The 26,182-nt window shown below is 33.3% G+C and overlaps 1 protein-coding gene across 4 annotated transcripts in view; it reads right to left on the bottom strand.

The window, feature by feature from the left end:
• ADAMTS6 (ADAM metallopeptidase with thrombospondin type 1 motif 6) overlaps positions 1-26,182 on the bottom strand; it is a 304,096-nt gene that overhangs the window by 252,313 nt on the left and 25,601 nt on the right. For all 4 annotated transcript variants that reach the window (XR_006605319.1, XM_004764549.3, XM_004764548.3 and 1 more), the window contains 3 exons: positions 19,711-19,922; positions 19,125-19,208; positions 18,510-18,655 (listed from right to left, as the gene is read on the bottom strand). Coding sequence is in view for 3 of the 4 variants with exons in the window: in XM_004764549.3 (XP_004764606.1) it covers positions 18,510-18,655; positions 19,125-19,208; positions 19,711-19,922 (442 nt within the window). In the remaining variant the exon portion in view is untranslated. The remainder of the gene's footprint in view (positions 1-18,509; positions 18,656-19,124; positions 19,209-19,710; positions 19,923-26,182) is intronic.

Here is a 26,182-nt window from a genome sequence, read left to right as displayed (position 1 = left end):
GCCAAAGGTGTGGGAGTTCAGCAAAGAAAAAATAACAATGTAAAATGAGGAAAGAGGAAATGCTTGAAATTTGGGAGAGAGCTGAACCTAGGATATATTAATTTCCCATTTCAAGGTATTAATTTCTTGATATTAGCTTCCTAATTAGAACCTTTATTTTGCTTTTTGTATAATAGGAAAATATTTTAATTGCCATGTAGGGAAAACCTGAAATAAGAAAAGCTAAAGAAAGAACGGGTTTAAAAGTAAGATTGGAAACTTAGTTTTAGATATGTTAAGTTTGAGGTTCATGGCTGTGTCAAATAGGCAACAAATACAGAGTTAAGGGGAGGGATCAGGGCTGGAAATGTTTATTTGTTATAAATGGCACTTAACACTATCTAAATGTACTTGACTAAATGACACTGAAAATCATGAAAGTGAATGAGATCACTAAAAGTAAATGTAAGTTGAGAAAAGATTGTAAGAAGTGGGCAAAATATTAAAATGTCACTGTGTCTTATTCTAGAACAAGTTTTCAGAAATATTTCTGTCAATACTTCCTTAACATTGGTCCATTATTAAGGTGTGAGAATTTATGAAATGACAATGATATCATTTTTGGAGATGTTAGTCTTTGATGAATTTGGGGGGAGTAGGGGAGGAAGATATAGCTAATTTAGTAAATATTCTCCCAAAGTAATCCAGTGTGAAAAGTTAACCAAAAAAGAAGAATAACTTCTGATAAATGTCTCTAAATGAGTTTGCCCCTTCTTTATTCCTCAAATCTCTTTTTCTCTCCTTTTCCTTTATCCTTTTACCCTACTCATCAAGAACACCTCATCTCCTAACACTGGAGCTCTGATTTTTGTCTGGCATCCACTTCTTTGGGATAAATTTTAAAAGAAAGTGAAATGCTAATTCAAACAGTTCTAAAAAGCCTTTCTGAACTGGAGAGAAAAGGGGCATTGAATTTTTTCCATCCATTTTCCACTGCTTTGCATATGTTAGCACTTAATCTCTTTCTCTCTCTCTCTCTCTCACACACACACACACACACACACACACACATTCAACCTAGCCTCTACACAGCCTTGCCAGGGACATTTTTCAAATCTGATCATGTCACTTTTCCACTTGAATTTTTCCAATGTCATCCTTTATGTAAAGAAAATAAAAGTCAATTTTCCTCCTTTTTTTCTAGTTTTGTTGATTTTTTTAAACACAAAAGAGGTAATACTTTATGCATTATTCTGTAATTTTGTTTACTGCTTTCTTTTTTTTTTTTAAAGATTTTATTTATTTATTTGACAGAGAGAAATCACAAGCAGGCAGAGAGGCAGGCAAAGAGAGAGAGAGGAGGAAGCAGGCTCCCCGCTGAGCAGAGAGCCCGATGCGGGACTCGATCTCAGGACCCTGAGATCATGACCTGAGCCGAAGGCAGCGGCTTAACCCACTGAGCCACCCAGGCGCCCCATACTGCTTTATTTCTTGAAGAATTTTTCATCCCCATATATTCTTGATTAGCATTGCATAATATGGACATACTTTATCTGTGTACAAAGAGGATTCCATTGATTTTACTAAAAAACAAACAAAATAAATCTATATAAATACTCACAAATGGAAGAAATGGTTATTTCTATACCTTGGTGCCAAACTTATAAGCATGCACATGAAATGGTCTGGCCCTTGCAACTTCTCTAATATTATTGCATATCATTCTCCCCTTTGATTACTATACTTCTCTTCTTTTCCTCAAACCCGACCAACTCATTCTTTGACTTATTCACCACTGAATACCTAGCAGCTAAGAACACAGTAACATTTTTTCTTACAGTGACATATTTTTATCAATTCAAAAACATAGGTTGAATAAATGAATGAGTGAATGAAATTCTACCTGTCTAACCTCACTTCAGATAATTTCTCACCCACACTTTCCGTCCTAAAAATACTGAGATTTTAGATACCCAAATGAGGCCATTTTCTCATTCACTCTTCCATATCACTGCACATGCAATGTCCCTTTCCTCACAGGCACCCATCATTTATCCAAATTCCTATAGAACTTTGAAGTCCCTAAATGAAATTACGTTTAGACTCTCCTCCATGTAAAATTAGTGCCACTTCTATGATTCCACCATACTTTGCCTTCTCAAAACCTGATTTGTGTTTAACATTTGGTTAATAATAATTCTAAATTATTACTATGCCTTCCTATTACTGTACCCAGTACTCGCACACATTATGTCATCAATATCATCCTACAAGTTCAGAGTGTTTTGATATTCAGCCCTAAGCTCACCAATGAACAGATATAATATCAGGGGTGGGATTCAAGGTCTGTGTGACTTCAAAGCCCACTTTCCATTATGCAAGAATACCTATTCAGTAAGTACTTGAATAATACATTCCTCAGAGTGACTACTTGATTTTGCATAAAGTTAAATGTTCATCTTTAGTATCTATGTAAATCCAATCAAGAAATGCAATCAAGTAAAATAAAAGTACATTATATATTTCTTCAAAAGAGATAGACAAATAGGCTAATAAGCACATGAAACAGTGCTCAACATATTCTTCAAAAAAACTCAAGTCAAAATCACAATAAGCTGCCACCTCATACTCAGTAGAAATACTGTGACCAAAAAGACAGACAATGAAAAAAATGTTGTCCAGGGTGTGGAGAAATTTGAACATTTATACAGTGCTGGTGGGAACATAAATAGTGCAAGCACTTTGGGAAATAGTCTGACAGTTTCTCAGAAGGTTAATACAGACTTACCATATGATCCAGCAATTCTTCCTAAGTATATACTCAAGAGAAATTAAAACACACAACCACATAGAACCTTGTACATGAATCTTCACAGCAACATTATTCATAATAGCCAAAAAGAAGAAACAACCCAAATGTCCATCAAGGATGAAATGATAAATAAAAGGTAATATACCCATAAAATAAAATGTTCTTCGACCATAAAAAGGAATGAAGTACTGATACATGCTACAACACTGATGAACCTTGAAAACATTCTGAGTCAAAGAAGCCACTTATGTTATGATTCCATTATATGAAATATCCAAAATAAGTGTATCTCTACAGTAAGTAAGTTAGAGGTTTCCGAGGACTAGGAGAAGTGGAGGGTGACTGCTAATAAGAACAGGTTTCATTTTGGGGTGACAGAAGTATTCTAAGATAGTGGTGATAGCTTATAACTGCAAATATACTAAAAACAATTGAATTATTCATGTTAGGCAGGTGAACTGTATGGTGTGTAAGTTATATGTCAATAAAGATGTTACAGGGGAAAAAAGGAAACTGATAGACCTAGATCTACCTTTGATTTTATTTATCTGTGACATGGGAGAACAAAGTACATTACAAGGGTGCATTGGTGGCTCAGTTGGATAAATGCCCACCTTTGGCTCAGGTCATGATCCAAGGATCTGAGGATCCATCCCCACATTGGGCTACCTGCTCAGTGGGGAGTCTGCCTTTCCCTCTTCCTCTGCCTCCACTATATGGTTTTACCAATATTTCCCTTGAGATAACTACTATCTTCAGACTACTAAAATTTGTATGGATCCTTTACATCTATGTTTTTGTGCTTTTGCTACATCAGCATATATACTGTAAAATATAGAAAATATTAAAATATATATAAATACAATATAAAATATTTTAAGCACATTTTTAAGATTATTTATTTTCGAGAGAGGAAGTGTAGTGGGGAGGGGCAGAGGGAGAGGAAGAGAAAAACTGTAGGCATACTTCATGGTGAGCATGGCGCCTGGCCCAGAGCTCCATCTCATGACCCTGCTATCATGACCTGAGCTGAAACCGAGTCAAATGCTCAACTGACTATACCATCCAAGCACCCCAATATAAAATATGTATTTATTTTGTGTTTTATATTTTAAATTAATTTTGTATTTAGTTTTGTGTTCCTAAGGTAAATAAATAGTAGTAGAACAGGTCTAGGAGTGAGCAATTTCTACTCTATTAAGTAGATAGTAGTTATCTCAAGGGAAGAAAGAGAAAATAGAAGTGGAGTGCAGAAAAGGCTCCAACTTTATGAGCAACTCTTATTTTTTCAAAGGATTCAAAGAAAAATTGTAAAATGTTTACATTTGCTAAATCAACATGAGTATCCATTATATTATTGTCTGTATTTTCTTTCAGTTTGGGCATATTTTAATTTAGCCAATAAAATTATACCAACATTAATGTCCACTTTTGAAAACTGTATTATTGATATATAGATGCTAACTAACAGTAGGAGAAGCAAGGTGAAGGTCATAAAGTAACTCATCATGCTTTTTTTTGTAATTCTAAAATTAGTATAAAATAAAAAATTATCATTTTTAAAATAAAAACAATAAGGTATCAAAAATTATTAAAAACATGTACTTGTAGGGGCACCTGGCTGGCTCAGTAGGTAGAGTGTCCCATTCTTGATTTTAGAGTTGTGAGTTTGAGCCCCATGTTGGGTATAGTATTACTTAAAAAAATAAAAAATCTTTAAAAGAATGTACATACTCGCCGACATGAAGTAGCGATGATAATCCTTAGTATTACTTTGAGAAATCAATAATATTTAATATATTTTGAAGATCTTTTTTAAAAGCCCAATTAAGTGATGAAAGGTCAACAATTTATATCTTATCAAATTTGTGCCTTCTCTGCAAATTGTGACATTATTTCAATGTGCACCTTATTTTAGCATGGAAATCTCCAAGTTGGAAGAAATCTTGAGAGAATAATGTCAGTGCCCCAACTACAAAGCAAGCTTCCATTTCAAATCATTTCAGAAAGATGGCTGTTCCCCTGGAGCTAATAGTATATTATATGTTAACTTAAAAAAAGAAAGAAAGAAAGAAAGAAAGATGGCTGTTTCCATTGTTTAAAATCCTTCAAAATGGAAATAGCATTACCTTTATTAACAATGCATTTCAAAGCTGCCAGTCAAAAAAGTTTTTACATATCTGTTTATTGTCTACTTCCATACATTAGAAAGTAAGCTCCATGAAAGCAGGGAATTGTTTAGATCCCAGCATCTAAGATAATGCCTTGCACATATTGAAAATCCAGTAGGTTTTTTAAGAAAGACAATATATGATTGTTACATATAAGATCTTATTTTTCTTTTCTTTTTTTTTTTTTAAAGATTTTATTTATTTATTTATTTGTCAGAGAGACAGCGAGCGAGAGCGAGCACAGGCAGACAGAGAGGCAGGCAGAGTCAGAGGGAGAAGCAGGCTCCCTGTGGAGCAAGGAGCCCGATGTGGGACTCGATCCCAGGACACTGGGATCATGACCTGAGCCGAAGGCAGCTGCTTAACCAACTGAGCCACCCAGGCGTCCCAAGATCTTATTTTTCTTATTGCTTAATATATTTCATTATTCCTTTATCCCTTGTTTGTATGTTAAGTAAGTACACTTGGAGTTTTAATTGTCCAATTTTTAGTAACAGCTTATCTTAAATAATTCATTTAGTCTCTTTCTCTTACAGTTAAAATAAAACATGTGTTTTAATACTAAACTCAAAGATACACCTGTTACTAAAGTAAGACTTCTTTGCAAATATAGTTAGCAGAAAACATTCCACTTAATATAATACTTTCATTAATTATCTACAAATCACCTGCTGGTTGACATTTGCCATGTAAAATAAAGCCTTTGAGTCTCACATTTTTACTTACATACTTATGTATGGTTTATGTGAACTCTTTCAATTCCCACTGAGATTACCTGATATACAAAAAATTCTTATATTTAAATAATATTAATGTTAAGAATTAAATCCACTCCTCCCAAATCACCTAGGGAATGTAAAGTTAAAAAAATATATTTATTACTTCTTGATTCTAATTCAAACATTTCTGAAAAAAAGCCAAACCAATTTAGAAAACATTACAGAAGTAAAAGAGGCAAGATATAAGAAATCACTTAACTTTTAATTAACAATATTTTAATTTTAATAGATTTGTATAGAATTAATATAACTGAAACAATTTTGAGTTTATTATTTGTGTGTTTGTTGTTCTTGTTTTAACAGGTTAGACCTTATTAAAGTTCATATAGTCACTTCCTCAGTAATATATAAAATTTACAGAAACATTTGTGGGAATATAACAAGTTGGATGTGGGAATGTATCAATCAATTACTGGCAGGATGGCAATATAGAAAGCAGAAAGTTAATGTCTTACTGGCTGGAGGAGAGCACAGAGTGCTGCAGACAGATGGGAATTCCTGGTCTCAGGGTTGTGAGTTTGAGCCCCAGATTGGTGTACAGATTACTTAAAAATTAAAAAAATAAAAATAAAAATAAATAAAAATACAAAGGAAAAACATGGTTGATATCACCTTAACCAAGTGATCAAAATTTGTATCTATAATACTTGAAAAAAATCATAATCATGTGCATCTTGATATGCTATAATTAAAAAAAAACAACAAATATTACTCAGTGTTATTCCTGAAAAATTATGTATAAATTTAATTTAATTCTGAGTAAACATCAGAAAATGCATATTAAGGTACATATCATGAAAAACACATATATGTTTTTAAAATGTCAAAGTCAAGATAAAAGAAATTAAGAATTAATTCAGATTAAAAGAGAATCTTGAAGAAGACAAGACAAATAAATGCAATGTATGACACTAGATTAGATACTAGCCTGAAGGGGAAAATACTTATAAAGAACATTAGGACAACTGATAAAATTTGAATATGAAATGTAGATTGTTAAATACTACTACTGTATCAGTGTTAAATGCCTTGATTTTGACAACGGGACTATGGTTATGTGAGAGAAGTATTTGATCTCAAAATATACAAATGGAACTATTTAGGGGTAAAGGAAAGGGATATCTCCAGATACTTGCAGAGGGTACACAAAAATCTTAAAATGTTTGCCCGGGACAAGCACTTCCAGTCAAGATAGAGTAAAGGGATCAAATTTCCTGCCTGAAACTATTTTAAAAGCAAACAAAGTATATAAAATGTCATTTTGCAATACACTAGACATCAGAAAATGAAGGGCAGTGATCCTTGAGAAACAGCAATCAAATTAAGCTCTAGCATTACCCCAGCTACCACCTCGAAAATTTCCAGTCCCTGGTACAGAGTAGTGAAATACAGGAGAGCCCAAAGGACTCTTAGTGTTGAAGAGGCAAAGCAGAAAATATGAGAGATCACCCTAGCTAGAATTTATAAGATTAACTACAGGAGAAGAAAAAGTTATACAAAAAGCAAATTTTGGAAATTTCCAGAAGTAAGTTCTTGACAATTCTAATCACAACATGGGTGTGAAGAAAGAACCCAACGCCAGGGAAAAAATTTCCCAAAAGTGTTAGAGATCACATAACCCATCACTCATATAACATGGGATAAAGGTCTATTCCCACCCAGGCCAACTAGAAAACCCCAAGATTCACAAGGCATTGTACACCAGTGTTCAGAAGGGACTTAGCTCAGTATTGGGGAATAACCACCCCTACACTGAGCATTGCTCCTATCCTGCATAACAATTTTTTTTTTAGAGATTTTATTTATTTATTTGACAGAGAGAGATCACAAGTAGGCAGTGAGGCAGGCAGAGACAGAGGGGGAAGCAGTCTCTCTGCTGAGCAGAGAGCCCCATGCGGGGCTTGATCCCAGGCCCTGAGATCATGACCTGAACTGAAGGCAGAGGCTTAATCCACTGAGCCACGCAGGTGCCCCAGCATAACAAATCTTAACAGGAAGACACAAAAGAATCAAGATCCAAGGAACCTAACTGCATTCTGGAAATTAGAATTTCTTTAAAATTTATTTATTTGAGACAGAGACAAAGACAGAGACAGAGAGAGTACAGGTGGGTGAGGGGCAGGTGGAGAGGAAGACACAGACTCCTTGTTGAGCAAGGAACCTGATGTGGGCCTCTATCCCAGGACCCTGGGATCATGACCTGAACTAAAGGAAGCTGCTTAACAGACTGAGCCACCCAGATGTCCCCAGAAATTAGAATATTTATTACAAATAAATCCAGTACCCCAAAAGGTAAAATAACAGAATGTCTGATATCCAATCAAAGACTGCCAGGCATGCAAAGAAACAGGAAAATGCAACACATAATAAAAAGATTTATTAGTCAATTGAAACTGATTCAGAACTGACAGAAATACTAAAACTAGCAGACAAGATCTTTAAAACAGTTTTCATTCTTTCTAAAGCTTTATATTTTCCCAACTTTTTATATCTCCAAAACAATGTGGAAGATTAAAAAATAATTAAACTACTAAAGATGAAAAAATTTATGCTGTGTGAGATGAAAATATAAATTAGATGGTACTAATGACCGATTAGACACTGAGGGGAAAAAAATTAACAAATGAGAGGACACAGCAGTAGAAACTACCCAAAATTAAAAACACAGAGAAAAGAGAATTTAAAAAAATAAACAGAACATCAGTGAGCTGTGGAACAACTTCAAGCAGTCAAATACAAAAGCAGGTGGAATCACCAAGAAAGGAAGGGAGTAAAACCAAAAATATATTTGAGGAAATAATGACCAGAAATTTCAAAACTGATAAAATCAGATATAATTATCTCAGCAACTCTAAACATGAAGGAAACTATTTCAAAATACATCATAATCAAATTATTTAAATCAGTAGTATATAAAAGACTTAAAAACTCTGAACCCCCAAATTAATCTGATTAATATTTTTAGGATATTCCACCCAACAATAGTGAATACACATTCTTTTCACCTCAAGTGCACTTGAAACATATATCAAGTAAGACCATATTCTGGGCCATAAAACAATTCTCAATAAGTTGAAAATTATTTGAGTAATACAAAGTATATCTTCTGACTGTAAAAGAATTAAATTGGAAATAAAAGAATGATCTCAGTAGGGGACAAATATTCAGAACTAAAAGCAGTGCATGGGGAAAAGAAAAGAAATAAAGGGGAATTAAAAAGTATTTTGAGGTGCACCTGCGTGGCTCAGTGGCTGCCTTCGGCTCAGGTCATAATCCCAGGGTTCTGGGATCAAGCCCCACATCGGGCTCTATGCTCAGCAGGGAACCTGCTTCCTCTCTGCCTTGTGATCTCTATCTGTCAAATAAATAAATAAAATCTTTAAATAAAATAATATAAAATAAAAAGTATTTTGAGCTGAAACTACAACATAAATTTGTGGGATGTGATAAAACTGAATTTAGAAGGAAATTTTATAACACCGAACACATACCAGGAAAAGCAGAAAGGTCATGAATCAATGACCATAGTTTCTGCTTTAAGAAACTACAAAGAGAAGGGCAAAAGACAGTAAAAATTGTGGCAGAAATAAAAGAAATAGAAAACAAAAAAAGAATAGAGAAAACCACCAAAGCCAAATTTGAGATGGTCATTAAAACCCTAGGCACAGTGACTAGGAAAAAAGGAACAAAAATTAATGATATCAAAAAAGAGGTAACCTCATTCTATGTTCTGCGGATGTTAAAAGGATAACAGGACATTGTGAACTACTATGTCAATACCTTCTACAACTTAGATGAAATACATTTCTTGAAAGAGTCAAACTATCAAAGCACACTCAATAAAATAACTTTATAGCCCTTTATCTCTTAAATGATTTGAATTAGTAATTAAGAACTATCCAACAAAGAAAACTCCTGGTCTAGATGGCTTCACTTTGTTTACCACCCAAAATATTTGCAAAAGAAATAATACTAATTCTATATGAACTTTTTCAGAATACTGAAAAGGAAAAAATATTTTTTAATTCACTCTGGAGGTCAACATTACCCTAATATCAAAACCAGACCAAGACATTATAAGAAAACTACAGAACAGGGGCACCTGGGTGGCTCAGTTGTTAAGGGTCTGCCTTCAGCTAAGACATGATCCCAGGGTCCTGGGATCAGGTTCCGCATCGGACTCCCTGCTTGGGAAGCCTGCTTCTCCCTCTCCTACTCTCCTTGCTTGTGTTTCCCTCTCTCGCTGTGTCTCTTTCTGTCAAATAAATAAAATTTAAAAAAAGAAAGAAAGAAAGAAAACTACAGAACAATAACTCTCATAAGGAATAGATGAAAAAAGGGGCCTATGAGTGGCTCTAGTAGATAAGCATCTTTGGCTCAGGTTATGCTCTCAGGGTTTGGGATTGATCCCCACATCAGGCTCCCTACTCAGTGGAGAGTCTGCTTGTCCCTCTTCCTCTGCCCCTCCCCCAACTCATGCTCTGTCTCTCTCTCAAAAAATAAATAAAGTTTTAAAAAAAGAAATAGATGCAATAAATAAAATATTGCCAAATCAAATCTAATGATATATTAAAAGGAAAATACATCATGGCCAATCCCATGATGGATTGGGAATACAAGATTGCTAAATATTCTAAACTAATCAACACACTCACTATATTAATACACTAAAAAAAGATGAAGAAATAAAACTACCTTTAACCTCGAAAACGTGATTATCTTTGTAGAAAATCCAATGTGATCTTTTAAAAAGCTACTAAAACTAATAAATTAACTTAGCAAAAGTACAGGATACAAACCAACTGTATTTGTATATACTAGTGATAAATGATTATAAAATGAAATTTTAAAAATATCATTTACAACAAGAACAAACAAGTGTGAAAACATTGAAAAATCACAAAACATTGCTAAGAAAAATTAGAGAAGACCTAAATAAAGAGACATATCTTTTTGTAGGTAGGAAGAATCTGCATTGTGAAGAAGTCAATTCATTAGGTTTAGCACAAACTCAATAGGAGCAGATGACACAAAATCATGAACAGCAGCAGGCAAAGATCATTGAGGGCCATCAAAGAGGTCTGCCTACCACAGGCACCAACATTATTAACACAACATTATTAAAGTATCTCCACATTTTTTTTTTTTTTAGTCCTTATAATTCCTCTCAAAGGACTCTGGAACCAGATTACCTGGTATAAATCTTGGGTCTTTTAACTAATGTGTGATCTAGCCAATTATTTCACTTCCCTGTGCCCAAGTTTCCTCATCTATAAAATGGAGATAACAGAACTTCTCTCATGTAGTTATTGTGATGTTTAAAAGATTAAACATCTGCAAAGCACTTAAGAGTTTGGCACATAATAAACAATTGCATAAATACATCCATAAAACCAATATAGACACTAAACTTACTACTCCTTAAAAATAAGTGTATTTTAGAATAGACCCTTCTTTAAGTATTTAATGATGCCCATTACAAGTAAACCCCAGTTTTAGTCAAGGTGTGTAAAAAAAAAGGTAGTTCATTAAATTACATGTATTTAGTCAAACATAGGCAGTGAGAGAAAAATATCTTCTTATTTGCACTTTTAATTAAAGTTTAAGAAGCAAACATAGGTAATGCCTGGAATGACCATAATCGTTATTTACCTGATCTTAGTTTGTGCCTATTGTCTAGGCATACCTGCCAATGGTACCCTCTCTCACTCTTAAAACTGTTCCAGATTGCACAGGAAATTAAGGTTGCACAAGTCTATCACAATCCTTGATTGGAATGGAAACTGAATCTAGATAAACACACTTGAGTAAGGAATCAACAAACCAGAGATCAAATGAATCAAACAGGGATGAAGTGAATCTGGAAAAGGAAGAAGGGTATGGGTGGTTTGGATAACTAAGCATGAAAGAACCAGAGTAGTAAAAGAAAAATAAATGTCTCAAAATGCCCAAATAACAAAATCAATTCATCCACAAACTGAATTCAAGATTCCTCTGCTGCCAATATATTGGCATATTCTTAGAAGTCTAGTGATAGTTCATAAAAATTTACCTGGCATTTCCTTAAGGATTAAAAGAAATCCATAAATAAATACCAAATAAAAGTTAATGTATCACATTTAATTTCCTTTTCCTATCTGTTTTAATATATAATCATGAAGGTAATATATAATTCTGATAGATACATTCTATAAAAATTAAGAAAACTTGCTTACATTCACACACTATAGGCCAAGTCGTAGCAAGAAACTATTTTTTATAGCTATTTTCAATCTCCCAACTGAAAATATTAGTTGACTTTGGAAATTCTAATCCCTTTAAAATCCAGCAGCAACAAAGCAAATAGTTATGATCCCATAAGAGGATAAATATGTTCATTTTAATTAAAGACTAAAATATGTGACTTGGTGTGCAATTTTTGCATCTGTATTATGAGATATATTTATATGTCCTATGCATTTCATTAATAAAAAACTGAAAAGGAAGTATGATTATTAAAGAATAGCCTAGTAATAGAGGCATTGTTAAAAAATCTGGATCTTAACTTTTCAAGAATGTAGTCAAGAGGAATGAAGTCCTGATATATGCAACAATGTAGATGAACCTTGATTGAAAACACTATGCAAAGTAAAAGCCAGTCACAAAAGACTACATATTTTATGATTCCATTCATACAACCAGTCCTGAATAGGCAAAGCTATAGAGACTAAAAGTAGATTAGTAGTTGCTCAGTCTGGGGCTGGAATGGGAAAGATAAGAGACTGGGTGACAACTTCTTATAAGAATGATGGAAATGTCCTAAAATTAATTACGGTGATGGCTGCACAAGCCTGTAAATATACTAAAAGCCATGGAGCCGTACATTTAATGGGCAAAGAGTATGGCCTATGAATTATATCTCAATAAATCTATAATAAAAAAATTTAGGTTATAATTCCTGTCTGAAATATATATTGTTGTATACTAGTATATTAAAGATGGAAACATGATTCTAATGTTTGATAGGAGAGAACTCCAGGAAATTAATATATTAGTCTGTTCATGTTAATTGCTCAACACTGGTACAAGAATACTCTATGTCTCTAAATTCCTACTGATTTTCAGACTATAAAAAGATTTCTTGAGTGCTTTTGCCACAAAATAAATTTAGAAAATGTCTTTACTTGGGGGGAGCCTGAGTGGCTTAGTCAATTGGGCTTCTGCCTTCAGCGCAGGTCATGCATGGTCCCAGGGTTCTGGGATGGAAGCCTGCATCAGGCTCCCTCCCGGCTCAGTGGGAAGCCTGCTTCTTCCTTTCTCCTCTGTTCCTACTCTCTCACTATCTTTATCTCTCTCTCTCAAATAAATAAATAAAATCTTAAAGATATTTTTTAAAAAGAAAGAAGGAAATTGTTTTGGCTTTAAATTTGGTGACTATTTTCTGACTTCACGTGGGAATATAAATAATTTTTAAATCTGTCAAATTGTAGATATGTACTCCTAAGCACTATTAATTTACTGTGTCTAATACAAAGATTAATTAGAATAATATGAAAGTTTTATAAGATGTATAACTTTTTTTTAAAGATTTTATTTATTTGACAGAGAGAGAGGGAAAGAGCACAATCAATGGGGATAGCAGACAGAGAGAGAAGAAGAAGCAAACTCTCTGTTGAGCATGGACCCAGGCACGGGGCTAGATCCCAGGACCGAGGGTCATGACCTGAGTGGAAGGCAGAGGCTTAACCAACTGAGGCACTCAGGGGCCCCAACATGCATAACTTTTTAAGTGTATATATACAGTTCCATTTTATCTTCTTAAATTCTGTTTGTAGAGTTTCAAGTACAAAATATTAATCATTGCTTGACCTAGTTATATAGTATCATATGCAATTATTTTTTTTAAATTACCAAATGTCCCCTCATATCAGATATCAGTACTACCAACACTCATGGGTACTTGCAAGCTGGACCCCTCTTCAAGAGAAATCCCTTGAATCATGACATCCCCCATGAAAGAAAGAGAGATCTTGTGATCCTCAAAAGCCTTGACTACTGCTGCAGAAAAACGTAGCCTTGACAATTAAGAAACTTTGAAATCTTCACTAAGGCTAATCTCAGCTAACACAGGTGAATAGAGACTACATTGCTGGAACTTTCCCAGAGCTAGAAACACCATACTCAACCCAGCCAGTACTCTTACGCTCACAGACGAAGATCCTTCTCTCCCAAAATCATTCCATAAAATCTGGAAAAGTTGACTATTCCATTAAATGTATAGATATTAACACAAAGCTATAGAAAGATGAAAAATCAAGGAAATGTGACACCACCAAATGAATACAATGATTTTCCAGTAACTGACTGCAAAGGAATGGAAATCTACAAATTGACAAATAATTCAAAATAATTGTTCTTAAAAAGTTTGGCAAGCCACAAAAAGACAGATCCACAACTCAGCGATATCAGGAAAAGAATGTGTGAATAAAATCATAAATTCAAAAAGGAGATCAAAATTATATAAAAGAATCAAATAGAAATTCTGGAGCTGAAGAATAAAATGAGTGAAATTTTTAAAAAATGCAATAGAGAACAACAGCAGACATATCAAGCAGAAGAAAGAAAGCATGAACTTGGAAACAAGTTATATGATATTACCCACTAAAATCAAAAACAAAAACAAAACCAAGACAAAACAATGAAAAAACCCTACCTAAATTATGGAACATGACAAATGAAATATTAGCATCATGGGAGTCCAAGAAGGAGAAGAGAGAGTAAGAGGCAAAAAGCTTATTAAAAGAAATAATGGCTACAAACTTTCAAGATCCAGGGAGATATATGAACATCCAGGTAACACACTGTACACTTAAAGTAGTACTGTCAATTATACTTTAAATTTTTTAAAAATTTTTAAATATTTTATTTATTAGGCGCCTGTGTGGCTCAGTGGGTTGAGCAGCTGCCTTTGGCTGGGGTTGTGATCTGGGGTCCTGGGATCGCGTCCCGCTTTGGGCTCTCTGCTCAGCGGGGAGCCTGATTCCTGTTCTTTCTCTGCCTGTCTCTCTGCCTACTTGTGATCTCTCTCTGTCAAATAAATAAATAAAATCTTTTAAAAACTATTTTATTTATTTATTTGACAGATCACTTGTGATCTCTCTCTGTCAAATAAATAAATAAAATATCTTAAAAATATATTTTATTTTTTAATATTTTATTTTATATATTTTATATACTATATTTAATATCTTTTTATATAATTTTTTATTTTTTATAAATATATATTTTTAACCCCCGGAGTACAGGTATGTGAATCGCCAGGTTTACACACTTCACAGCACTCACCATAGCACATACCCTCCCCAATGTTCATAACCCCACCCCCTTCTCCCAACACCCCTCCCCCCAGTAACCCTCAGTTTGTTTTGTGAGATTAAGAGTCACTTATCTTTAATAAAATCTTTTTTTAAATATTTTATTTATTTATTTGACGGAGATCACTTGTGACCTCTCTCTGTCAAATAAATAAAATATCCTTTAAAAATATTTTATTTATTTATTTGACAGAAAGAGATCACAAGTAGGCAGAGAGACAGGCAGAGAGAGCGGGAAGCAGGCTTCTTGCTGAACAGAGAGCCCGAGGAGGGGCTCAATCCCAGAACCTGGGGATAACCACCTGTGTCGAAGGCAGAGGCTTAACCCACCGAGCCACCCAGGAGCCCCTATACTTCAATTTTTAAAAAAAATTTGATAAAGCTAGCTGGTACATAACAAACATTCATTATATAAACATATATATACATATACACTTATGTATACAAATAAATGAACAAAAAATTAAAATAATGTGTATATATAAATAGTTTTTAATATACTCTTTGATGTTAATGCAGTATTTTTTATACCAGATAAAACAATTTTTTTAAATTAATTAACTTTTTATTTAGAGAGAGAGTGGGAATAGAGCAGGGCAAAAGGAGAAGCAGAGAGAATCTTAAGCAGGTTCCTCATTCAGTGCAGAGCCCCATGCAGGGCTCAATCTCATGACCCTGATATCATGACCTGAGCCACAATCAAGTTGGATGCCCAACTGATTAAGCCATCCAGTCACTCCCAGAATTTTAAATTTTTTATACTGCTTATTTATTTATGTCTAGTCACAGTGACCGATAGCTTTATAGAGCAGTTTGCTTTAAATTTATATCAATATAAAAAATATTATTTGCTAAGAGAAGACAGTATTTTGAGTTTTCATACTTTCATTTTTTCAAAAGTAACTATTATTACCTAAGTAACTACAGTTCCAAGTGGTTTTCTGCTTAAAACATTTAAATCCCTGAGATAAAATCTGACCTAGTGGAGATAAACATACCCATTAATTTTTTCTCTGGAATTCACAGTAAACACATTATACATTCTCTCTAGTGAGCTGACATTTCAAACACAAATCATGATCTTACCTATAAATGGTGAAGTCATAATCCTGAATATGGTAATGGATGAGTTACATAAGGCCATGAAAAATGGTAATATAAGAGCAATGAAAAACATTAATATAAGAGCATCTACAAAAATTCTTTAATTTTACTAAAAGTAGTAGTATGATTTAAAGATATATTCAGTTTCACAAATTAAAAATACATAAGAAAGAATCAAGATGTTTAACCACCCAACAAAAAACTCTATATATTATAAATGACATTCATCAGATTTAGAAGTCACTCCATGGCCTTAATAATTCACTAGACTTTTAATTAAGTAGATATTTAAATAAGCTAAAAGTTATTTTGAGAAAACAACAATTCAAAAAGGCACTCTATGCCGCCCCTAAGAGGTATTTTTCTAACCTCCACTATATAACCAATCAAAAATGGTATGAGATACAAACTCTTCAAAGTACTGTCCTGTTAAATCCTGAGATCATTCCCAGTACTAGTCTGACCTTTAGGAGACAAATTTAAAAAGAAAATTTTACATTCAAACTTCGGGCATCAAGAAAGCACTCAAAGTAGCTTATAGAAACAAGGAAGAGCTCTGCAGAGGATCAGAAAAATATCTGCACCAATTCAGAGGAACAAGACAGCTGAATATTGCAGCCAGTGCAAAGAAAAGATGGCTAACCGCCCAGATAAATTTCACAACTCACACTTCTAAACGTGCACTCTTTGTATAGCTACTGTCATTTGATGCAAAAACTAAAAATTGAATGCACATACAATAACAAAAATATAAAGCACTAGGAGTCCACTGGGCATTGTCTTTTTGAGGAGAGTTGGGCTTTATAAATATAAACACAGAAGCCAATGTAAATTATCTGTGATCATTTTGCTAACCATATATAAAAAACATTTTCCTGTAGTAATTTCATTGACACTAATCATATCCATATATATATTTTTATACAAATGTTTCTATATTTGCACAATTCTTAGTGTATTTTTAACTCCTCAAATACATTTGGGAATCATTCCAGACCACAAGACTCTGAAGAATTGCAGAATTTATCACACTGACATGTCAACACATATGAATACAGAACCCATACAATGTTGTTTTTATTCAGCAAGCATGTCATAAACAAAATTTTCTAGTTTACAATGCCAGGTAGATGAAGTCAATTATAGTAATTAGAATTGTTTAAAAAAAAACAAAACTCAGAAGCTTTAACTCTACAACTTAGCTAACAGGGACATTTTTTAAAAAGTTAAAGTCACTTTATCTTCTGGGATCTCAAGATTCTGATGCCATGTAACATTATACTCCCTCCGTATAGTTTAATGTAGAGTCAATGGGCACACCACAGAAGAAATACATGTTAAATACTATCTTGCCAATTAAAGAAATAAGATAACAAAGAATATTTCATTTTACTAAGATAGAATAATGCTTCCATTTTGCTTATTCTTTTTTTCATTTTTAAATACTGATAAGAGGTCAAAAGACAAGTTCTTCCTAAATGATTTAAGCATGCTTCTAACCAGTCATAATTAAGGTATGAAAAAACTAAGACAGCTAGCATAGTACAGTCATAGAAGACAGGATTACCAGGGTTTGAGATCTGTGCTTTCACTTACTTGAGCAATTAAAGTATTTTAAACTAGTTTCCTCATTTTTTACATGGGAAAAATAATAATGGTATCTATTTCACAGAGTTCTTGTTGGAGAGTAAGGAATAAAAGGATCTGAACAAGTTATGTAAAACTGGAAAGAAATATATAAATTCATTGCATTATCATCAAATAATAATTTTTCCCTGAGAAGCAAGCTATCAACATGTAATGTAATAAATGTGCTTCTTTATATTTAGACCTTAATTAAAATATTTTTAATTAAATAAACATTCATCCAAGTAAATTGTGTAACTATTGATGTCCTCCCTTTTAACAATTTGGAGATAAGAATAATTAATATATTTTATAACCAAGAATGATGACTCAGCTTTGTTTTTAAAATATAATCTCATACTTTTTAATCTTTGTTTTATTATGTATTTTGTTCAATGAAGAAAACATACATGTGCTTCCAATTTAACCTTAGGAATAGGTATCAGTTGAAGGAAAGATGTTTATTATATTTCTAAGTCAACTCTAAATATATTCTTTTTTCTTATTTGGTTCATTTGATGCAAATACTGTAATAGTGTAATATATTCTTTCTCAATTGTGATTAACAAATTTACCAGTTTGCTTTCAATATACTCATTACCTGAATGAGGCTTTAGACAGAACCAAATATAGTTAAAATATCAAACATAACAATCAAAGATAAAATATTTGCAACAAACCATACCTAGTAATAAGAACAGCATTATCGTGGTGGGCAATCCCATTTTCTGGAATGGTGTTTCCATCACTTTGGTGAGAGAGAATGGATTTCTGCCATTTACAGAAGCTATCGAGGGACTTGTCTGCATGGTGGTTTATCTCCAAGTTTGGCTGCAATACAACATGCATACCAGAAATGTTCCAAACAAATTACTAAGGTCAGTTGTTAAAACTTTTGAAGACTAAAGTGGGACTATAATTAGAAGCAGTGGTTTCTAGGAATAAACTCTTGCCAATTTTTATCTCTGTAATATCTGACCTAGAGTTAGTGTACTATTGAATATTCTTTCCCAGTTCTAGCTTTAATGATCATGTGAATATATGTGATTCTCAGCAACCAAAACCACTATTAGTAGATCTGCCATGCAAATGCTCATCTTTATACTGAAACATATAATATACATATATGGAGCCTTACCATGACATAGGAGTTACATTATTATAAACTACTTAAAATATTAAACGCTTAGTATATTCAACTAGAACTTCCTAAAAGGAATAATAATAAAATATTTTATAATACATAATTCTATAGCCTGTTTATTAAAGGTTTTAGATTTCTAAACTAACTCATTCTTACCTGATCTTCTGTAAGAACAATTAAGCGGGCCACTATAATATTCACAACGTTTCCTAGGCTGGAATCACGGTAAAGTTTGGCAACCTGACCTCCAGAAAATAAGAAAAGACACAAAGTCAGACAAAAATCATAGGCTGATTGTTTAGTACTTTTTTAAAGAATGGTAAAACAATTTTTCATAAATTAAACCAATTTGTATATAAAAAGATATTATTTTATCCCATCTCACTTAGAATTCTACCCTCAAGATGCCTCCATAAAAGATTTTTATATAAATCTACCTCAAGAAATATTTTCTCCTAAAACTGAACTATAACATAGTCATTAAGCGGGTGAGCTGATGTTTCAAGTTAAAGAAAACCTCTTAAATAGGATTTATATGACCCATTCAAAAACACATTATCTAAAATGAACAAAAGTTCATCTTTAAATTTATTTCCTATGGAACTGAAACATTAATATATTAATTCTTTCCCATTTTAGATGAGTAAATTCTTAAAATCATTAATTCACATTAAAAATCCATGACCTTAGTCAAAACCACAAATTATTAAGTTAGAATATTATATAGAGGCATCAAACTTACAATATTCATCACACTCAAAATGTAATGTTCAATGTCTTTGCGGCCATGGTAGCCCACCATCATTTTGTCTGCCACTACCAATGTCTCCACAAACCGCTCAATGCTTACTGATCTCTTCTGTCTGTGGCGGATATGCGTGCCATTAATTGGTAGTGAAGAAGGAAAAGTAGATGTGTCATTCAGCCACCAAGGTTTGCCACTTCTTATGAGGTCTACAATAAAATAATTAACTAGTTCAGATAGGTTCACCAATGAAGCTTACTTCTTTTTAAATCTTTCATATAGACATGCTTCTTATAAATTTTCAAAAGTATTAAGATATTTCAGTGAGGAGAGGGGATAAGGAAATATAATAGTGAGAAAATTAAACTCTTTAAAGTTTTCAAAATAATCCTCTTATTTGAAACAAATTGAACATTAATAACATTCAGCTGGTCATAAAAACAAAAAATAAGGCTAATGAATAAAAATATTTTAAAATCATCATTGCATATTATTCCAGTGACTGATTATGTCATAATATTTTAAAATATAGATGTACTTTATATATAAAGTTTTCTCAAAAACAACTAGAGCATTAACTTTATAAATACCATAAGACAATTCTGATGAAGAACATCAATATTGCAAAAATCTGTTCCTTTTTTTTTTTTTAAGTAAGCTCTATGCCTAATGTGGAGCTTGAACTCACCACCTCAATATCAAGAGTCACATGCTCTACCAACTGAGTCAGCCAGGTACCCCCAAAATCCTATTCCTGAAATGTCTCTGAGCATTTATGTTAAAGTAAGATTTTTTATTAAACTATCTTAATTAGAGCAATTCTACTGCTCTAGAAATCTCAATTCTAAAAGCCTGTGAATTAAGTTTTTTATTTAGTTTTATGATATATAACTATACTAACAGAGACCCAAAGTAGTCCTCTTCGAAAACCTAGAGGTAAGTGGTGCTACAATGAAAGTTGAAGGATTACGATTCCAGCATGGCTTCCTTTAAACCACATTTCACTGTGGATTGCAGTTTTTTAATCCTTTGTTTTCTAACGGTTGGTCCTTCAGTACAGAGAAAACCTTTTAGTTCTATGGTATTTGTAAACACTTGTCTTATTTACATTTACCTTTATTTAATAAACTTGAACAGGTATAGATCCTCTGCATACCTTACTTTCGTATCTGTATGATCTTTCTAACATCTAATTATTAAACAATTTAGTGAGGGAGAATCAGATTAATTTATATAATATAGTTGACAGAAACTGGCAGTATTTCTATTATTTTTCTAATTTTTTTAGCCTTAACCCTTTAAAAATTACTTTGGTAAGAGTTAAAAATTTTAAGAAATAAGAGATGGAAATGACTATGACGAATACCAGTAAAATAGTTTTGAAACTCATATAAATTAAATAAGTATATTTTGTTCCTAAAGGCCAAGAGAGGGAGAGACATATTACTTTTTATTTCAATAGTATAACTTCTAGACAGCCAGTAAGTACTCCTCTCTTCCAGACAGACTCTTAAGATGGCCTCCATGACCTCCCAATGTTTACACTTTGTGTGATCTCCTCCTCTTTAGTGTGGGTGGGACTGTATCTTGCTTCTAACCAAGAGAATACAGCAAAGATAAAGGGATATACATGATTACACATAGATGAGTACATAATTATATTACATAATACTGGAGCATCTTTCTTACTAGAGCCTTTCCCTTGCTGGTTTTAAGGAAGCAGACAACCAAATTGGTGAACTGTACATGACAAGGAACTACAGATGGCCTCTGGCAGACAACTAGCCCCAAACTAAAGATTTCAGTCTTTTAATAGCAAGGAACTGAATGCTGCCGACAATCTTGGGAATAAGAAGGTAGATTCTTCCCCTGTCAAGACTCTAGAAGAGAACCCAGTCCTGGCTGAGGCTAAGTCAATTAACTCATTCATGTACAACTTCAAGTCCACAGAAACTGTGAGATAATAAAAGTATATTGCTTAAGCCACTGAGTTTGTAGTAATACTGTTATGAAATGGTCAAAATCCTTTCTGCATTAACATAATTCCAGTTCTTTTTTTGCTCATCTTCCAATATCATAAAACCACCCATGTATTCAAATCATGCCTAGTTTACCCTTCCTCCAGATGAACAGTCTAAATGTCTAAATGTAGGATTTTATTTCCATTATTTTGATCATTTTCACTCCTCTGATCCATTCAATTTCTCCTTATATTTATTTCAAGTATTTGTGAAAAGAATTAGACTTGACTGGGCAAAATAAACACAGCAATAACGTTCCTCATTAGACAGTACTCAATTTAAAGTAGTTATTGTTATCATCATTTTAAAAAATTTCAGACTTCCAGCTTTTTAAATTGTTAGTTTGCTTAGTATTCACTCCAACAGATAAATGTATATATAATGTCTTTGATGGATATTCATAAATGGAAAGAGTCTTCTATGCAAAGAATTTGTAGTCCGATGTATAAAAAATACACACACAATGAATAAATGTAATCAAGATATCTGGTTTCACTTTAAAAATTAAATTAATCCAGCATGATTAGATCATTACAAAACATTATCTACATGCTGTAATTGTCAACTGACTGCTTAATGTTAAGCTTAATGATCTGTAACTAATATCTTGTTTAATCTAAAAGAGAATACACAACTGACTTGTTTCAAAACAAAGATCAGTAGTTATTCAAATGAACTTACTACATATGCTCAAATTAATTTTGGAAAGAGTTTAGAATGTCAAAGAAAACATTCCTCCATAAATATATACAATAAAGAACTTTTCCCCAAAGTCAAATATGTAGATCTCTTTGTCATCTGAAATAAGATCTTAAATTTTTGATCAATCTCAAAATATTTCTAATATATACAAGCTGTTCAAAATATTCTTAATATATACAAGTTGTTCAAAATTATTGCTTGGACCTGCTTTATTTTTTGCTAATAGCACTTGTTACTTCTTGATAGTTGGCCATGTATTTATTTGTTTGCTTGATTGCTTTTTTAATTAACTCTCTTCACTAGAATATAAGCCTCATGGGAGCAGAGACTTTTCTTGTTTTATTGCTGCATCTCAACACCTCGAATAGCCTGACACATACATACTAAATGAATATTTATTTAATAAATACATAAGTGAATAATGCAGGTATAGAAACATAATAATATCTACATCAATGGACAAGACTATTCATTTATCCCTGGATAGTGGTAAAGAGCAATTTTCACTTCCTTTTTTTCTTTTTAGCACATATTTACTAAATTTTCTACAAATAACAAGTATTTTTTATAATTTTTTGAGATTGATAATACAATTTAATCAGAATGGGAAAATTTATGTCTGAATATGAGATAAATATGTCCCCTCTCAAAGGGTTTTTCTATATTATATTTTGATATAAAATTGAGTTCCCAATAACTGGTTAACTGGGAATTAACACCTATAAATGCACATGTCATTTGAATTATGCTGTCAAAATAGTATCATAATTAAGATCAGTAGTTCTTAACCAGACATTTCCCAAACTTATGAATCATAAAATATTTTTTAAAAGTGATATTCCTATAGAACTTAGGGAACTATGACAGATTTTCCACTCTTGGGAAGCCAGTAAAACACTTCAAAGTGTGTAATACAGGGACACCTTTGTGGCTCAGTCAGGTAAGCATCTGCCTTCGGCTCAGGTCATGATCCCAGGATGCTGGGATCCAGCCCATGTTGGGCTCCCTGCTCAGCGGAAGTCTCCTTCTCCCTCTCCCTCTGCCTCTCCCCCGCCTGTACTCTCTCTGTCTGCCAGATGTAGGAGACAGCCCACTAAGGACAAAAACAAAGCTGAAGACAGTAAGACTCCAGTTAGAAAGTCATTCCAGGGGTGCAGGCAAGAGATAACAAGGGTCTGAACTAAATAGACTGGTGTTAAAGGTAACAGAAATGACTAGTGAATAGACTAAAAGTGAGGAAATAGTCACAGTAGTTCACTTAAGATTTTTCAGCCATTCAAGAATATCTCATTCACATGCTTTATTTTTTGCCAATAGCACAATAATCCAGGGGGAGAGACAATAAAAGAAGAAAATCCTCTCCAACAAGGACAAAATTTTATGTTGGCAATAAGAGTAGATTTACTGAACTATCTGATTCATGCCTCAACCTTTGGAAAAGAAGGATCTACCTCAGCAAGACCAATGAATAATAAGATAGGCCTTCCAAAAGAGGATAATTTGAATATCTAATGGTTAAGAGTGATCTTTCAGAATACAATGAAATCTTTAAATATTTTTGCAAAAAGTCATCTTTACAATCATGATGTGAAGAATGCCATGTTATAGAAAAAATGATAGGAAAATTATATTGCAATAAACAACTAAATATTTGAATCCTAGTTTTTCAGCAATTTATATATTGTTGTACTTACAGTTTAAATTCAGTAAATATAGATAAACTAAGCTATTTCCATAATTTTTAGTTTCATTTCTCAGTACAAAGATCCATCAAAAAGTTTTTCATTGTTTTCTATTAAATTTTATGTCATGCCTTAAGCATGATATAAAAGTGGTCTTTTTCTGTATCAATTACTTTTTACTTTTACTGTATCAATTACTCTTCATCAACAAGGATGTCCCAGAGATCACTCAAGACATGTATCTAGAATGAGAACAGTCACTTGAAGAAAGAACTCCAGAGCAATCTTAGACTTGAAGCAGAAGAAAAGGAGCCCAAGAAGCATATGGATATAAACAAAACAATGGGTTTGTTTAACCCATTCTATTCTTTATAAATTTACTTGTTGAACCCTTCCCACTTTTTTCTAAAATTACTTGTTGCTGAACTTTTCTTTGTATTAAGCTGAAACCTGCTGAAATACTGAAATATACTGTCCCTGGCTCCGCCTACAAAAACTATACAGAACAAATTGAATCTTCAAATTTTTTTTAAGATTTTATTATTTATTTATTTATTTTTTATTATTAATTTTTTTAGAGAGAGAGACAGGGGAGGGGCAGAGGGAGAGGGAGAGAGAGAATCGTAAGGAGCCTCCCCACTGAGCACAGGAGCCCAGCTGGGAACTTGATACTATAACCCTGAGACCACGTCCTGAGCCAAATCAAGAGTCAGACACTTAACTGACTGAGCCACCCAGGAGCACCTTTGAAGATTTTAATTTTAAGTAAACGCTATATCAAATGTGGGGTTCAAACCCACAATCTCAAGATCAAGAGTTGCATGCTCCACAAACTAAGCCAGCCAGGTGCCCTTAATTTTTTTTTTTAACATAATAGCTCTTTAAATACTTGAAACAGTCATCTCAATAATAATGATAGCTACAATTTGAGCAACTAATGTGTGCTGAGAAAAGTATTTAGAGAGTTTGGTTCATTTGTCTAAAATTACACCAAAGCCCATATTTTTTCTATTATGCCAGATATATCCTCTATTCTGTAAGTTTTCTAATCTTTAGACTAAACAGCCTCCTAACCCCTCACCTCTAGTGTTGCTTTTCTCTCAGTCAGTCTCCACAGGACTGCCAGGGTTATACTTCTAACACCCAAATCCGATCCTGTCATTCCTGCTTAAAACCTTTCAATGGGTTTCCAGCACACTTATGATAAACAAATTCCTTAATATGGTTTACAAGCCCTTTGTGTCTTGGCCTTCCTTGTCACTTGAGTTTCATCTCTCATGGCCACTCCTCACCCACTATGAAATCCACCCATCCCTCCAGTCCACATTCTAATAACCCGTTCTATGAACTGGCAATGACTGCAATGTGACATTCTCTCTTCTGGTTCAGGACTTTTGTAAATGCTGCTTCCGCTATATGGAACATACTACCCACTGTTCCCTCTACTTCTTTCTGCATAGCTACCTTCTCTTTCTCCATCAAGCCTCAGCTTAGAAGTCCCTTCTTCCATGAAGCCTTCTTTGACTATTCATTTCTAGGTTTGCTGTCCCTGCTATATATTTCTATAGTACCCTAACACTTGAATACTACCTTAAGACTCTTCAAATTGTATTCAAGTGTCTAACATCTCCCCATTAGCATAAAAACATCAGGCTAACCAGACAGCACAGAAGACTAGGCAACACTTGTGCTTGAAAATTATAACTATTACCTGGATAAAATAGGGTGGGGGGTTTTTCCCCTTCAAAGAAAAAATAATTTTACACAGACTTATATTTTAAGGAGGTCTCAAAGAGCTTCCAACTATTGATAAGTGACATCCTTTTTTCCACCCAATAAAAAAGTGGGTTTTTTTTTTCTTCTTGTTTTTTTAATTCAGGTATAATTAACATAATTAACATACAGTTATAATAGGTTCAGGTGTAGAACATAATGTTTCAAAAATTCTATACATTACTCAGTGTTCATCAACACAAGTGTGCTCTTAATCCCCTTTATCTATTTTACCCACCCCCACATCACCCTCCCTCTGGCAACCACCGGTTTGCTCCCTGTAATTAAGAG

This window comes from Mustela putorius, unplaced genomic scaffold (genome assembly GCF_011764305.1).
Source record: "Mustela putorius furo isolate JIRA1106 unplaced genomic scaffold, ASM1176430v1.1 tig00000145_pilon_pilon_pilon, whole genome shotgun sequence".
Classification (NCBI taxonomy): domain Eukaryota; kingdom Metazoa; phylum Chordata; class Mammalia; order Carnivora; family Mustelidae; genus Mustela; species Mustela putorius.
The sequence above is the reverse complement of the archived record's forward strand: the minus strand, read 5'-3'. Positions and strand labels throughout refer to the sequence as shown.